Below are 15517 nucleotides of genomic sequence, written 5' to 3'. Positions count from 1 at the left end.
AGTGATTACACTAACCAGACATTTACCAGGACAGTATGCAGAAAAGTATAGATTATGTTGAAATCTAGATTCTTACAAACCAGAATCTCAAGATGGTTTCTGGTTCCAAGTCTGTTAGAGAGCAAAAAGTCAGAATTCAGGTTCAAGATAACCTTTTTGTTTATAGTAATTTCCTGTTTAGTTTGTTGACTCCCAAATGAAAAGAAGGGGGAAGGAAAAGTGGAAATATTATGTTTAAAGCTTTAAAAAAATTTTCCTGGCATATTTTATCTAAGTGATTGTTTTTAAACTTAGATCTGGCAAACTTTTGCCATAGCTGCCTAATTGCAAGGAAACCATCTAAATCTAAACAATAATAAAATAACCAGAGTTGTGGTGTTCCCCCAAATCATGGTCAATATTTTAGTGTACCATGTTGAACCAACCTGGACACATTGTAGAAAACAGCAGTTAAGAAAAGATTGTTTACAACTGACTTGTTTTCCTGCCATAAGTCTGAATAAATTGGCCAAGATTATTTATTGCTATACTTGCCTAATACATTTTTCAAAGGAACCTAAAGTTCATTCAGTGCAGCAGGGATATTGAGGCTTCATTTGCTTTATTTTTTTCTTTTTTAATTGCTGTCTATTAATATTATATTGCAAGATGCAAGTCAGTTTTCCTTTTTGTTTTATTTATATATTGTTTTTTTGTTTTGACCATTGGAATAGCTCCTGGATTTTTGAGATAAAATACATATTGACAGAATACTTTGCATATACAATAAATAAAAAAAAAATACTTCTTTTCATTTTTAATTAGGGATTGGCAGAACAAAGTCTTATTATGTAGTAAGTCGCAACCTGAGGTAGAAATAACTGCAATGAGTTTTAATCCTATGAATTGGCATCAGTTATGTTTATTTAATGCAACCTCTATGACCCTTTGGAGTATTGAAAGGAATAACAAAGAGCACATCTTGATTTCAAAGTAAGTATGATTATGATTTTTATGTTAGAAGCAACAATGATATGCTAGAAAAAATAGAATAAGCTCTCTGACTAGGCTCTGTAGTTTGTGAAGAGTAACATTTAGTCCAGGGGTGTCAAACTTGATTTCATTGAGGGCTGCATCAGGGTTGTGTTTGAACTTGAGGGGCTGGGGTGGGCATGGCCAGCTTCACGTCACTTATGTCGGGGGTGCCTGTGGTTGCCTGAGCGCTCTGCCTCAAAATCCAGGCTCCCAACCTCCGTTTTTGGCTGCAACAGCCTTCTGCAACCCTCTGCCAGCAAAAATGGAGCGGGGTGGGGGCTGTGAACAGCCCTCGCAAGCTCTATTTTTGCTGGCAGATGCACCACGGGCTGGTCTTTTGCTGTTTCTAAGGTGGCCCCATGGGCCAAATCTGCAGGCTGGATCCAGCCCCTGGGCCTTAGTTTGACACCCCTGGTCTATTCGATGTGTCATAGTAGAATATACAGTATGAAATATAGATCTTTTATTATAGGTCACACGGTGTAAATATTTTCATTTCATTTATTGAATTTCTAGGCCGCCCAATCCCGAAGGACTCCGGGCAGCTTACAGAAATGAAAATATTAAAAAAGAATTTAAAAACAATAGGACACAACAAAGTTAAGAAAAAGCACAACATACACCCAATCAGAGGGGGGCTGGACCTCAGTCAAGAGGTCAACAGCACCAGGCCTGCTAGAAAAACCAGGTTTTAATAGCTTTGCGGAAGGCCATGAGAGTGGGTAGGGCCCGGATCTCTGGGGGCAGCTCATTCCATAGGGCCGGAGCGGCAACAGAGAAGGCTCTACTCCTAGGCGTCGCCAGCTGGCATTGTCCCACTGAAGGCACCCGGAGAAGGCCCATCCTGTGCGATCTTATTGGTCTAAGGGAGGTATGTGGCAGAAGATAGTCTCACAGGTATCCGGGTCCTAGGCCATGTAGGGCTTTAAAGGTAATAACCAGCACCTTGAATCATGCTCGGAGACTAATGGGAAGCCAGTGCAGCTTGCGGAGGATAGGTGTAGTATGGGTGTACCTTGGTACACCCAATATTGCTCACGCGGCTGCATTCTGGACTAATTGTAGTCTCCGAACACTTTTCAGGGGAAGCCCCAAGTAGAGCGCATTACAGTAATCCAGTCTTGAGATGACGAGGGCATGAGTGACTGTCTGAAGTGCCTCCCGGTCCAAATAGGGCTGCAACTGGTGCACCAGGCGAACCTGGGCAAAGGCCACCCTGGTCACAGCCGACAGGTGGTGTTCCAAAGTCAGCTGCGGGTCCAGGAGGACCCCCAAGTTGCGAACCCTCTCTGAGGGAGCAAATTTTCTCCTCCCAGGCTTAAGGACAGACTAGATGGACTGTCCTTAGGGAGCAACATCCACAGCCATTCGGTCTTGTCAGGATTGAGTGCGAGTTTGTTCACTCCCATCCAGACCCTAACAGCTTCCAGGCACTGGCGCATCACTTCCACCACTTCACTGAATTGGCACGGGGCGGACAGATACAAATGAGTGTCGTCCGCATAGTGGTGGTATTTAATCCCGTGCTGGCGAATGATCTCATCCAGTGGCTTCATGTAGATGTTAAATAGGAGGGGGGACAAGACCGACCCCTGCGGCACCCCATAATTGAGGGGCCTAGGAGTCGACCTCTGTCCTCCGACCAACACCGACTGCGACCTGTCGGAGAGGTAGGAGGAGAACCACCGTAAAACGGTGCCTCCCACTCCCACCTCTTCCAGCCGTCGCAGAAGGATACCATGGTCGATGGTATCGAAGGCCGCTGAGAGGTCAAGGAGCACAAGGACAGAGGAATGCCCTCTGTGCCTGGCCCGCCAGAGATCATCGGTCAGTGCGACCAAAGCGGTTTCAGTGGAGTAACCAGGCCTGAAACCAGACTGAAAAGGGTCTAGATAATCTGCTTCATCCAAGGTCCGTCGGAGTTGAAGGGCCACCACCTTCTCAACAACCTTCCCTAAAAAAGGGAGGTTGGAGACTGGACGATAGTTTTTAAAAATAGCTGGGTCCAGAGAAGGCTTCTTGAGGAGGGGCCTCCTTCACAGGTTGTGGAAAAGATCCCTCCCACAAGGCAGAGTTCGTAATTCTCTGGAGCCAGCCTCGTGTTACTTCCCTGCTGGTCGAAACCAGTCAGGAGGGGCACGGATCCAGTAAACAGGTGGAGGCACTCATCGCTCCCATGGCCTTGTCCACTTCATCAGGGATGACAAGCTGGAACTCATTCCAGAAAGTCTGAACAAGACCCTCCCTCGGCATCTCTGCTGGTTCTGTCCAAATGGAGTCCAGGTCTGTCCAAATCTGAGCGATTTTGTCCAACAGAAACTGAGCGAACTCTTAGCTCGATCCTGTAAGGCATCCCCCGTTTCCCCCCCCTTTCAAGAGGGAATGGGTTATCCTAAACAGGGCGGCTGGGCGAGATTCTGCGGACGCAATGAGAGCGGAAAAATGTGCACATTTTGCTGCCTGTATCGCCACTAAATAAATCCTAGCAAAGGTTCTTAGTAGTGTTCGGTCGGATTCGGAGTTGCTAGCCCTCCAGCGTCGCTCTAGGCGTCTCTTTTTGTGCTTCATCTCCCAGAGTTCCTCAGTAAACCAACGAGCCCTCCTGGATCCACTGCTGCAGAGAGGCCGCAAAGGCGCAATCCGATCTAGGGCCCCAGTCGCCGCTGTATTCCAAGCGGCGACCGGGGACTCTGTCGGATTGTGGGCCAGAGAGTCACATATCTCCCCAAGCTCCTTCTGAAATCCCAACGGGTCCATCAGGTGTCTGGGGTGGAACCACTTAATCGGTTCCACCTCCCTGCGGTGGGGGAGTAGCTTCCAAAAATCAAGCCTCAACAGGAAGTGATCCGACCATGACAAGGGTGAGATGTCTACTTCCCTTAACTCAAGATCACGTCTCCACTGCCTTGAGAGAAACACTAGGTCAAGCATGTGTCCTGCTCTATGAGTCGGACCCTGAATTACTTGGGTCAAGTCCATGGCTTCATGGAAGCCATGAACTCCTGGGCCCCATCAGAGCGTTCGCCTAAGGACGGCAGATTAAAGTCCCCCAGTACTAACAGTCTGGGGAACTCAATCGCCAACCCGGCTACTGACTCCAGGAGCGCAGGCAGAGCTATTGTGACGCAACTAGGAGGTAGGTACATCAAAAACAAGCCCACTTGAACCCCTAGGTCCAACTTCAAAAGAAGGGACTCACACCCAACAATCTCCGGAGCAGGGCTCCTGCGAGGAGCTAATGATCCTTGGATAATAATTGCCACTCCCCCACCCCTTCCTGTCATGGTTGGTGGAGCACCTGAAACCCTTCCGGGCACATTTCAGAGAGGGGGACTCCTCCCTCATGGCCCAGCCAGGTTTCAGTAATACATGCCAGGTCTGCCCTCTCGTCAAGTATTAAGTCCCGGACGAGGGGAGCTTTATGAATCACAGACCTGGCATTTAGCAACAGCAACCTGAGACCAGGGCCCTAGCTTCTCCTGCCACCTGGTCCTTGAGTTGAGCTTACAGGGCCGGAACGAGGGATCGCTGTGACATAGCGAGCCCTCCTTCCCCGGTAATGGCTAGCCCTGTAGCCCCCGTCGTACCTGCCCCTCCCCAACATGACTGGGATGCTCCGACCCGCCTCCATCCCAGAAGGCCCCTCCCCTCCTTCCATGGCCCACGCTCTTTCCGGCAGGTCACATCTATCACTCATTCTAGGATGAGGGGTAGGCCTGGGCCCCCCTACCACTTCTGCTTATGCACTCAGTGGGGGAGGCACCAGGCTGCGCCCTCAATCCAGTTTTGTCATACTTCACATATTATAAAATATGCTTTATAAATAAGGTGATTATGTTATACTGAAAACAAACCTTCATGTTTATAATTCATATTAAAAGAATCATTGTTCCAAGTTATTTTCCATACGGTTTCAGGCCTGTTAAACTTCCTATTGAAGATGGATCCTTAACAGATGAGGAAAATAGCTTCTTTTCCCATCCTAATGTCAGTGATCTTTATTTTGGTCCTGTGCTACCCAATTCAGCCATATCTGGCTTGGTAGGAGATGAGGCTGAAACGTTTAAGGTTAGTTTGATTCTGAATATTTCTTATTATGATCAGAAATCACTGCTTGTTAGTTAAGTATCATAGAGATTAATATGCTATGACTGTGATCGTGAACCTATGGCATGTGTGCCACAGGTGGTATGTGGATCCATTTCTGAGGGCACGTGAGGCATTATCCTGTCAGCTCCAGCGCGCATGCATGTGCTGGACAGCTGATTTTCGGCCTTGATTTTCAGCCATTTTTCGCCCTTCAAGGAAGCCTCCGGAGGGCGAAAAACTGCCCAATGCACAAACTGGAAGTTCAAGAATGGACTTCCGGTTTGCACGTTGGGCTGTTTTTTGCCCTCCAGAGGCTTCAGGGAAGCCTGAACCCTGGAACCTGGAGGTCTGTTCCCAAATTTCCAATTTCTGTGTTGGGCCATTTTTCGCCCTCCCCAGGCTCCTAGAAAGCCTCTGGAGCCTTGGGAGGGGAAAAAATGGACCTCCCAGGCCCACTGGAATTTGGGAAATGGGCCCTTTCCGGCCTCCAGAGGGCCTTTTGGGGGTGGGGAGGCTGCTCCTCCTCCCCAGGCTCCAAGAAAACCATGTGCGCATGCATGGGGCAGCGGGGGGCATTAAATTATGGGGTGGGCACACACACACACACACATGATAATGCGCATGTGTGTGCTTTCGGCACCTAAGGCAAAAATGGTTTGCTATCACTGTGCTATGATACAGATTTATTCCCCAAAATTCAATTTATTTCATTTTTGAATTAAATTTAAAGAAATAGATTTAATTTTTATTTAATTTTATTTTCTAAAAATTAAAATTAGAATATATTAAAATTTAAGAGTGTTTTTGTGAAGGCATGCCTGCATGTATCTTTATAGCTCAAGCTCCTGCTATATATGCATATTTTGTGTAATTTTATCTATTATATTAATCTTGGATATTATCAAATTCATGCCTTAGATTTAGATTACTTTTCTTTGATTATACATATGAGTCCAAAAAAAGCCACTTTATAGATTCAATTCTGGTAATGAATTTTTATTTATTGGTTTCTTAAACTGGGCAACTGTAGGTGGTTATAGACTATTTATGAATGTGTTTCTTGTACTGATGTGAAAGTATAGTAAAGGCAGACTGACTGAATATATTCATGACATTTTATTGGCTGCATTACAGAACTGATTTGTGATGGTTTTCTGTGATTTTTAACATCTTAGTCTAAAGCATAACTCATAATGCTCTGAAAACACGGTACATTAAGAGGAAAGCAGTGTTTTCATGAGTGCTTTTGGGTTTTAGTTGTGAAATGTATTTTTTTAACCCTAGCTGTTCATTTGTGAGTCTCATTTTTGAGATGGATAGTTCATAGAAACAAGCTGAATAAATAATATCAAAAATATCCAAGCACAGAATGTGAGGTGATTCATTCTAACAACCTATTAAAGTTTTGTTGGCTTAGTATTTTGGTCATGCTAGGGGTCACCACCTACAGACCTTGGTTGAGCTTTTATAAAGCTTGTTGAACCTAGATAATATTTAGATAAGGACTGCAGCTCAGAACTGAGCTCTTTCTTGGGAGATTGAAAAAAATAAATCCTAAAAAAAGTCAATTAGAAATCTATATTATTTTCAATAAAACTATAAATGCTTGTCTATCGAGTAGATAGGAATCTAACTCAACTTGAGAAAGTCATTATCTTCCCAGACACCTAAGATACAATAATGTATGAACCCATCAATAATTTACGTTAAGCAAATGATTAAGTTTGCGGACCAGGCGTTAATACAGGTAGTCCTCGACTTATGACCACAATTGAGCCAAAATTCATGTTGTTAAGTTTGGCATTTGTTACATAAGTTTTGCCCCATTTTATTTCTTGCCATGGTTGTTAAGTGAATCACAGCAGTTTATAAGTTAGTAATACGGTTGTTAAGTGAATCTGCCTTCCCCGTCGATTTTGCTCATCAGAAGGTGAGAAAAGGGGATCTCATGACCTTGGAATACAGCAACGGTCATAAATATGAACCAGTTGTCAAGCATCTGAATTTCGATGACATGATCATGATTTGACTTAGACTTAGAATAACTTTATAGTCACTTTGAATGTACACTAATTGGCATATATTAAAATGAAATTTCATTGCATACAGCTCTCAAAGGGTCATCACCTCCAATATACACTACATAAACATAACAAAATAAATAAATAAATACAACATTTTGCATATATACCCACATATCAGGAGATGTTACAATGGCCATGTGTGAAAAATGGTCATATGTCACTTTCTTCAGTGCTGTTGTAACTTTGAACAATCACTAAATGAACTGTTGTAAGTCAGGGACTACATGTAATAACTAAACTCCCTTCTTGCTAATATATCTTTGTGTTTTGTTTATATGGACTTCTGTTTTCATAGCTAAATTGAAACAGAGTACCATAATTGTTTTCTAAGTATTCAAGTCATATGGGGAGAATAGCAAGGAAAACAGAAATTAAAAGTGAGACTATGATATAATCATCAACAATATATATATTTTAAAATAAATAGGATGTAAAGTTGTTAACAGGCTTGAGGGAATACTAATGATGTGTCTTTGTACTCATAACCTTCACCCAGGAGCAGCTAAGAGGACAAGATTAGCAATGGAGATTAATGGGAACCAACACAGGCCAATCATTCATTAGGTTTCCAATCAAGTATCATCATTTTTGCATAATAATTGTTAGTCAGCTTCTTAAAAACATTGTCTCACAAGCATTGGGAATAGTGAGTAACGTACCATTCACACATTCAGCCAGTTTCTCTTTCAAATGCCAGAAGTTAATTAAAGCTCTCTATAAGAACTTTCTGGAATTAAAAAAAAAATGGCTTCCCTGTAGGTCTGCAATTCTAGGCCATTAAGCCTAATTTAAGGATAGGTAAGAATATATTGTCTAACGTGCTTGTAGTAATTTATATGAAGGATGAATAATCCTGATTAAAACATGTGTATTATATATGCCATATTATAAATATTTGAATAAAATCAAATTATGTCTGTCTGTGTATGTAGTTTGCGATTTTTGTATTGGTAATTCTTTTGTAATTGAAACTTCTTCCTTTATAATGATAGCCTAAAGATGATATTCAACCTTGTATTCATCCGACTGTCCATTGCTGGACTCCAGATTCTGAGCTGTATTTGGGCTGCGAAGAAGGATATTTCCTGAAAATAGGTGCAGACACATATAGGGCTGCTCTTCTCACTCAAAAACTTTCTCCAGATGCTATTGGTGAGAAACATTTTTTTCTGATTCATTGAAATTCAGACAAAAGAGGGGAGGATGCTATCTCTCTCTTGTTCCTCAAGTAATTATTTTGGGAAAATAGTTAATCCTGATGAAATTGTGTTATGTGCTAAATAGCCGGAGTTGTAAAAAAAATGAGAGTTCCACCTAAAAAATACATGACGAGCATAACTAATTTGATGGATTTTTTTTAAAGAAAGAAGACTATTCAAAAACATTAGGAATATTAATTTCCTACCATTCTCTTTTCCTGTGAACTGACATTGCCTGTTTAACTGGAAGGAGCAGTTAAATTGCATCCTCTGAAATGCAATAGATTCATGTTGCCAATTCAATACTGTAGCAGTACTATTCTACTGTCACAAAAATTGCATTTGGTTCCTTTATGAGAAAAACTGTGAGTTTACCAGTAGCTTTGAAATATGAAAACTTTAAATAAAATTTTCACAGTAAATATTATTATTAATTTTCCAAATAATTTGCTGTACTATATAACTTTTAGATGAATTATGTTGAATTATTACTAAATTTATCAAACACATCTAAATCCAAAGAAAACCTCTTAAGGAGAGTTAATTTTTAAAGTTACTATTTCTATAATTAGAAATAAAGGCTTCCGAAAAACTACAGAGATTATTTTGCATGGCGGAGGGAGGGGGGGGGAGAGAAAGGGTAAGTAAAATATATGAATACTGATAGTTAAAATAGGCTATCATATCATCAATTAAAAGCCGGTTCCAAAAGATATATGTTATGGCTCTTTAAAAAAAACTAAAGATGTTAGACCCATCAGTACTGGAGGAAGTATATAATAGAAAAGACTCAATACCAAGTTGTAATCAGACTAGTTCTCTGGAATTGTAGACAAATCTCATCTGTGAGCCCTATTGTAGATTTATATTATGCACATTATTCACTTTATTAACACAAATAATAATCATATAATTTTTGCTGATTTAATGGTAATTGGTTCTAATGTACTTGCAAATGAGTTATGTAAGTTGCAATTTACATACTCACTTCCTTTCCAGCGCAAAAACGGACAACTTTTCACTCAATGTCACACAGTTCAAGGAAAATGGAAGGTATTCATTTTTTAATACTAAATGCCTTTACAGAAAACATTTGTTACTTTGGGTATGTATCATAGTGCACTTTATTAGATAGGAAATGAATGTTGAAAGTACATATGAAATGAGGTATTGTACATGTCTGCATCAGTAACCTCTCTACTTCTGAGAACTGTGGAGTCCTTGGTGCTCTCAGGGCTTGGTTATTGCCTGCAGACTTTTCGTTGCCCAACTTGATAGCATGCATCAGTGCAAGTGAGGTTGTTTGTTTCCTGTTTTTATATAATAGCTTACCTGGTGAGTTTTGGTAGGAGTATGATTTTCTTTCCTTGATTCCTTTCCTCGGTCTTTTGATTAGATATTTCTTAATAGTTCCTTATTTTCTGCTTGATTTTTTGTCTGGTGTTAACCCCTGCTTACCTGGGCTTTGGTTGCTGGAGAGAATGTCTTCTAGTTTATTTTTATGTGTCTACTGAGAGCTGATTTGTCTGAATGCTGAGTTGCCAGGACTTCCCTTGGGACTTTGAATTTAACTGCTTATAGTTTCCCAGTTGGAATTGTGGCTTAGTCTGTCCATATATTGTGAGATTAAAGAGTTTTCATCATATTTACTAACTGCTTGGTATTCATAGAAGCCCTTTGCCTGTATCTCTCCTACATAGTGACAGTTTTAGTCCTTATATGTTGTAGATGTGTCCTGTTTTTATTTCTTGGCCTATTGAGTCTTTTGATGTAGATTGTTTTGGATGGCTTTCTAAGTATTACAATAAAGAAAATGGCTCCTATAAAAACCATGATTTACTACTTATTTTAATAGGAATAGATCCTATACCTTAAAAATACAGTAGGTATTACTGAATAGGTATTATAAGTTGGAGAAAGTCTTCCAGTTTAAGAAATTAATGAAATTGATGTGTTTATGCACACAGACATAAGTATATAAAAATCAGTTTGAAGGAAGTGATGTAGTTGAAAGTCTATGTCTTAATAACTGGGTATGTGCCCTGTATTTGTCATTGCTGAGAAATTGGAACCCTTCCTTTTGCTTTTCTATCCCCTCTTTAGATTTCAAATGCAATCAAACAAACAATAGGATTTCTAATAGAAAGAATAACATAGTTAATGGGATCAAAATCATAAGAAGTTTGTGCACTTAGGATGATGTAAATTTTATTTATATAAGGCATTCAGCTGTTCAAAACATATCAAGGTATTTATCCCAAAGGAATTATATGAGGAGAACCATACTAGTCTATATTAGCTAAAAAAACAGGAACAGTCCACTAATAAATTTTATAAATAACAATTTTTACTAAAAGACATATGTTTTTGTGAGCATCAGCTTACTTCATCAAATTCATAAAGTAGCTAAACTGAGGTTGGATTTAAATTGGAAGGAGGTAAGGGAAGGAGAAGGCACGGGAAGGCAAATTGGTTATGCGGGTAGCGCTCAGCAATCTCAATCAATACTTGGACTTGGACTTAATCTTCGTAAATGTCAACGTCCATAAGGCAGTGACCTTTGCATTGTGAAGGCCAGGGCCAGGACGTCACGGATTACAGCACGCCATTGATTCCGATTTAGGGCGGCTTGTTGGGCATCGGTTATCGAGAAATGGAGTGGTTGAAGATCGTGAGCCACTTGGGATATCCACGTTTTCTTTGGGGCATTTCGTGCGATTTTCCACCCATCCGGTCGCAGCGAGTTAATCGATCGGTAAGGTAATCGGCTATTGTCCATATGGCAAACGTGTCCAAACCATCTAAGTCGTTGTCTTCTTAGGTAAAGTTCGATTGTAGTTTGGTTTTTACACAGCTGCAATACCGTTTCGTTTTTCCATCGGTCCCGTAGAGTTATGTGCAGAATGTTGCGCAGGCATCTTAGCTGGAATCGTTCTAATAGGTTCAGGTCACTTTTAAGTAAAGTCCACGATTCCGAGCCGTACAGTAAGATTGTGCGGATGGAAGCATTAAATATCCTCATCTTGGTCGCAATCGTCACGTCATTTTGGCTCCACAGGCACTTCCTTAAAGAGGCGAATGCGGCTGTAGCATTGCCAATGCGGCTTTTGATGTCATTTGTAGCCACTACACGTTGGCTGTCAATGATCGACCCCAAATATTTAAACGTGTCTACTCTTTCGATAGGGTTGCCTTCGAGGTGCAGTTGAGCTGGTTGAGTGCCCGTAAAAATGAATTTGGTTTTTGCACCATTTATCACCAGGCCGAGCTTGTTAGCATTTGCTTGTAATGCATCCAGGGTATTTTGGGCGTTTTGGGCTGTTTCAGCAAAGAAGACGATGTCATCAGCATACACCAAGTCCGTGAGAGACAGCTGAGCCCTGATTTGAACGCCTGGTGTGTCTTTAAAAGTTTGTCTGAGGATCCAATCCATGGTTATATTGAAGAGCATTGGTGAAATAATACAGCCTTGTTTGACGCCGGTAGTTATTGAGAATGGTGGGGACACATTTCCCAGGTATTTTGTCCGGCTCATTCCACCTTCGTAAAAAGCTTTAAGCACGTTGAGTGTAGCATAGGGGATTGATTCAGCTTTAAGGGCGCACCACAACGATGAATGATCTATGCTATCGAAGGCGCATGAAAAATCCACAAATACTAAAAAAGTATCCTTTTTGTAACGCAGGCGTGATTCGGCTAGTTGTCTCAGGGTAAATATTTGGTCTGTGCAACCTCTTCGAGCCAAGGTGGCGCAGTGGTTAAAATGCAGCACTGCAGGCTACTGCTAGATCAGCAGGTCAGCGGTTCAAATCTCACCGGCTCAGGGTTGACTCAGCCTTCCATCCTTCCGAGGTGGGTAAAATGAGGACCCAGATTGTTGGGGGCAATATGCTGACTCTCTGTAAACCGCTTAGAGAGGCCTGAAAGGCCTATGAAGCGGTATATAAGTCTACTGCTATATTCCTGGTCTGAAACCGGCTTGCTCTTCCCTGCAATTAGTTTCTCTGACTTTCAGTAGTCTGGATCGGATTAATAGCAGTAGACTTATATACCGCTTCATAGGCCTTTCAGGCCTCTCTAAGCGGTTTACAGAGAGTCAGCATATTGCCCCCAACAATCTGGGTCCTCATTTTACCCACCTCGGAAGTATGGAAGGCTGAGTCAACCCTGAGCCGGTGAGATTTGAACCGCTGACCTGCTGATCTAGCAGTAGCCTGCAGTGCTGCATTTAACCACTGCGGCCACCTTGGATTATAGAGGTTAAGAGCTTGCCGGATGTTGATAGCAAACTTATTCCTCTATAGTTTTTGCAATCGGCTGGGTCTCCCTTTTTGTGGATTGGTACAATAATCGAGTCTTTGAAGTCTTGAGGCACGACTCTTTGGTCCCAGATGGCAGAGTATATACATTTCAATTGTTTTACTATCGGTTCTCCTCCCGCTTTCAAAGCTTCAGCAGGGATATTGTCCCTGAAGAGCCGAGGTGGCGCAGTGGTTAGGGTGCAGTACTGCAGGCCACTTCAGCTGACTGTTATCTGCAGTTCAGCAGTTCTAATCTCACCGGCTCAAGGTTGACTCAGCCTTCCATCCTTCCGAGGTGGGTGAAATGAGGACCCAGATTGTTGGGGGCGATATGCTGACTCTGTAAACCGCTTAGAGAGGGCTGAAAGCCCTATGAAGCGGTATATAAGTCTAACTGCTATTGCTACTGCTATATTGTCTACCCCAGGTGCCTTCCGGTTCTTAAGTCTTTTAATTGTAGCACGGATTTCCTCCTCTGTCGGAGGGTGGTCGTTAATTGCGCTTGGTAATTGTAAGTCCGCATTCTCCATCAGACGTTGGTCTAGGCTGGTGGGGTGGGGGCGATTCAGTAATTGGCTAAAGTGTTCTTTCCACCTATCCAGTTTACCCATTAGTGATTTTATGGGGTTTCCGAGATGATCTTTGAGGTTTGAGCTCGTTGCTTTAAAATTTCCATTGCAGCTTCGCAGGATGCTGTAGAGTAAGCGTGAGTCGTGGTTTTTGCTGGCCAGTTCCATTTCTTGGGCTTTTGCGTTCCACCAGGCCTCCTTATCCGCCTTAAGCTGCCTTTTAATTTGCCTGTTAAGGTAAAGGTATAGTTTGTGGTCAATGTTCTTTATTTTTGTGCGTTGTTCAACAAGATTTAGGGTATTAGTCGAAATCCAAGGTTTTATTTTCCGTCGTTTTTTTGGGCAGATTTCATTAAGTGAATCAATGATGGAGTTTTTTGTTGAGTTCCAGTTTTTGTCAATGTTGTCCGCTAACAGAGGAGAAAATCTGTTCTGTAGCAAGAGTTGAAATTTGGCTTGGCTGTTGGGGTTGGATAAATTTGCGTAGTCGAGGGTAGCTGTGGGCTGAGTAGTATTGGGTGCCTTTAGGTGCAGTCGGAATTTTGCCCTGACCAGATGGTGATCCGATCCAATAGAGGCTCCACGCATTGCTTGAACATCATGAGTAGCGCTCTGGAATCGTTTATGCACTAGGAAATAGTCCAGCATACTTTTGTCTCTGCCATTATTTGAAAACCAAGTGTGCCTGTGATGGATCGGGTGCTGAAACCACGTGTTGCAAACTACCATTTTATTGAAGCTTGCAAATGATAGTAGGCGTAGACCGTTGTCGTTAAGGCTGCCACATCCGAAAGGACCAAGAGTTTTCTCCCAGCCAGGACGATTTGAGCCGGTTTGTGCATTCAGATCCCCACAGAGAATAACTAAATGGTTGCCACCTTGGTATGAATCCATCGTTTGCTGTAAATTTTCATAAAATAAATCCTTGTCAGCATCGTCGCTTGTTTCCGTAGGGGCGTATACTCCAATCACGATCGTTGGTATAGTACCAGCGAATTCTAAAATGGCGATTTGGTCCGAAATCGGTTGGAAACACGTGACATATTTCTTCAGACTAGATTTTAACATAAAAGCTACGCCTCGATTAAAACTTTCGCCGCCGGAATAATAAAGGTTAAAGCTAGTTGAATGGCTAGAGGTAAAAACAGTACATTCCCCTTGACTGGGGAGTCTGGTTTCGGTAATAGTCGCTAAATCAATATCAAATTTGTTGAGTTCATCGGCCAATAAGTCCATTTTGCCGGTTTGGCTACCTGAACGTATGTTCCAGGTGGCAATGTTCATGATTTTCTTTGCATTAAGAATTTTGTTCGCTGCTGCTGGTAGCATATTTTTCGAAGGGAGCCCAGATACCCCCAACGCATCGGTTCGGCCGTGTGCGCTAGTTGTTGTTACATTATCCGTATGTTGTCCTGCCATTGGGTTCTCAGCTTATTTCACGGTTCCGTCGCCACGGGAACCAACACTCCCCATTTATCCGGGCTTGTGACCAGCTATGGTTTAGGAATCAGACTATGGTGGCGCAGTGGTTAGAATGCACTATTTCAGGCAAATTCTGCTGACTACTGACTGCCAGGAGTTTGCCAGATCAAGTCTCACCGGCTCAAGGTTGATTTAGCTTTCCATACTTCCAAGGTTGATAAAATTAGGACCCAGATTGTTGGGGGCAATATGCTGATTCTGTAACCACTTAGAGAGGACATTGTAGAGCAGTATATAAATCTACCATATTTTTCGGAGCACTCTACAAGCCTCCCAAAGCCTCTGCATGCCCCCCCTTTTTTGCAAAAAATGAAGTGTGGAGAGGGTTTGGGAGGCCTGCAGAGTGCAATTTTTTTTAAAAAAAAAATTTACCTCTTCAAAATCATGGTGCGTCTTATACTCCGGTGCGTCTTATAGTCCGAAAAATACAGTAAGTGCTATTGGTATCTCATTGTTCAATAGATTTTGAACAATTGCAGTGTTAACTGATAAGGTACTTGTAACCTGTCACACATGTAATTTGCATGCAGAAAGAAAAAGGTCCCCCCGCCATCAATTACTTGTGTGTAGGAAAGATGGAATTACTAAGTATGCTGCAGAGACGAAAATATCATTGAAAATAAGGAAACGTAGAAGGGGCAAACAGTGAAAGTCAAGTGGCTGAAAGAATGAACAGATCTTGGGATGACCATGCTAGAGTCCTCCTTTTCTTGTAACCTCCTATTCTACACTAAAGCACTGCTATCCACACAGGCTCTTCATATGAATCAAGAGTGTGA

At 42.1% G+C, this 15517-nt stretch overlaps 1 protein-coding gene across 8 annotated transcripts in view; it reads left to right on the top strand.

Annotated features, from left to right (window-relative positions):
* The window catches only part of CFAP43 (cilia and flagella associated protein 43), a 63900-nt gene that overhangs the window by 2563 nt on the left and 45820 nt on the right, over positions 1 to 15517 (top strand). For 7 of the 8 annotated variants that reach the window (XM_087725797.1, XM_087725795.1, XM_087725798.1 and 4 more), the window contains 4 exons: positions 805 to 972; positions 4932 to 5082; positions 8180 to 8339; positions 9386 to 9439. In XM_087725797.1, the coding sequence (XP_087581923.1) occupies positions 805 to 972; positions 4932 to 5082; positions 8180 to 8339; positions 9386 to 9439 (533 nt within the window). The remainder of the gene's footprint in view (positions 1 to 804; positions 973 to 4931; positions 5083 to 8179; positions 8340 to 9385; positions 9440 to 15517) is intronic. The other variant, XM_087725796.1, reaches the window with a different exon arrangement.

The sequence above is a fragment of the Thamnophis sirtalis genome, unplaced genomic scaffold, assembly GCF_051295495.1.
Source record: "Thamnophis sirtalis isolate CommonGarterSnake01/CBP01778 unplaced genomic scaffold, rThaSir2_p1.2 scaffold_11, whole genome shotgun sequence".
Classification (NCBI taxonomy): Eukaryota; Metazoa; Chordata; class Lepidosauria; order Squamata; family Natricidae; genus Thamnophis; species Thamnophis sirtalis.
This window is presented reverse-complemented; position numbering and strand designations above follow the sequence as displayed.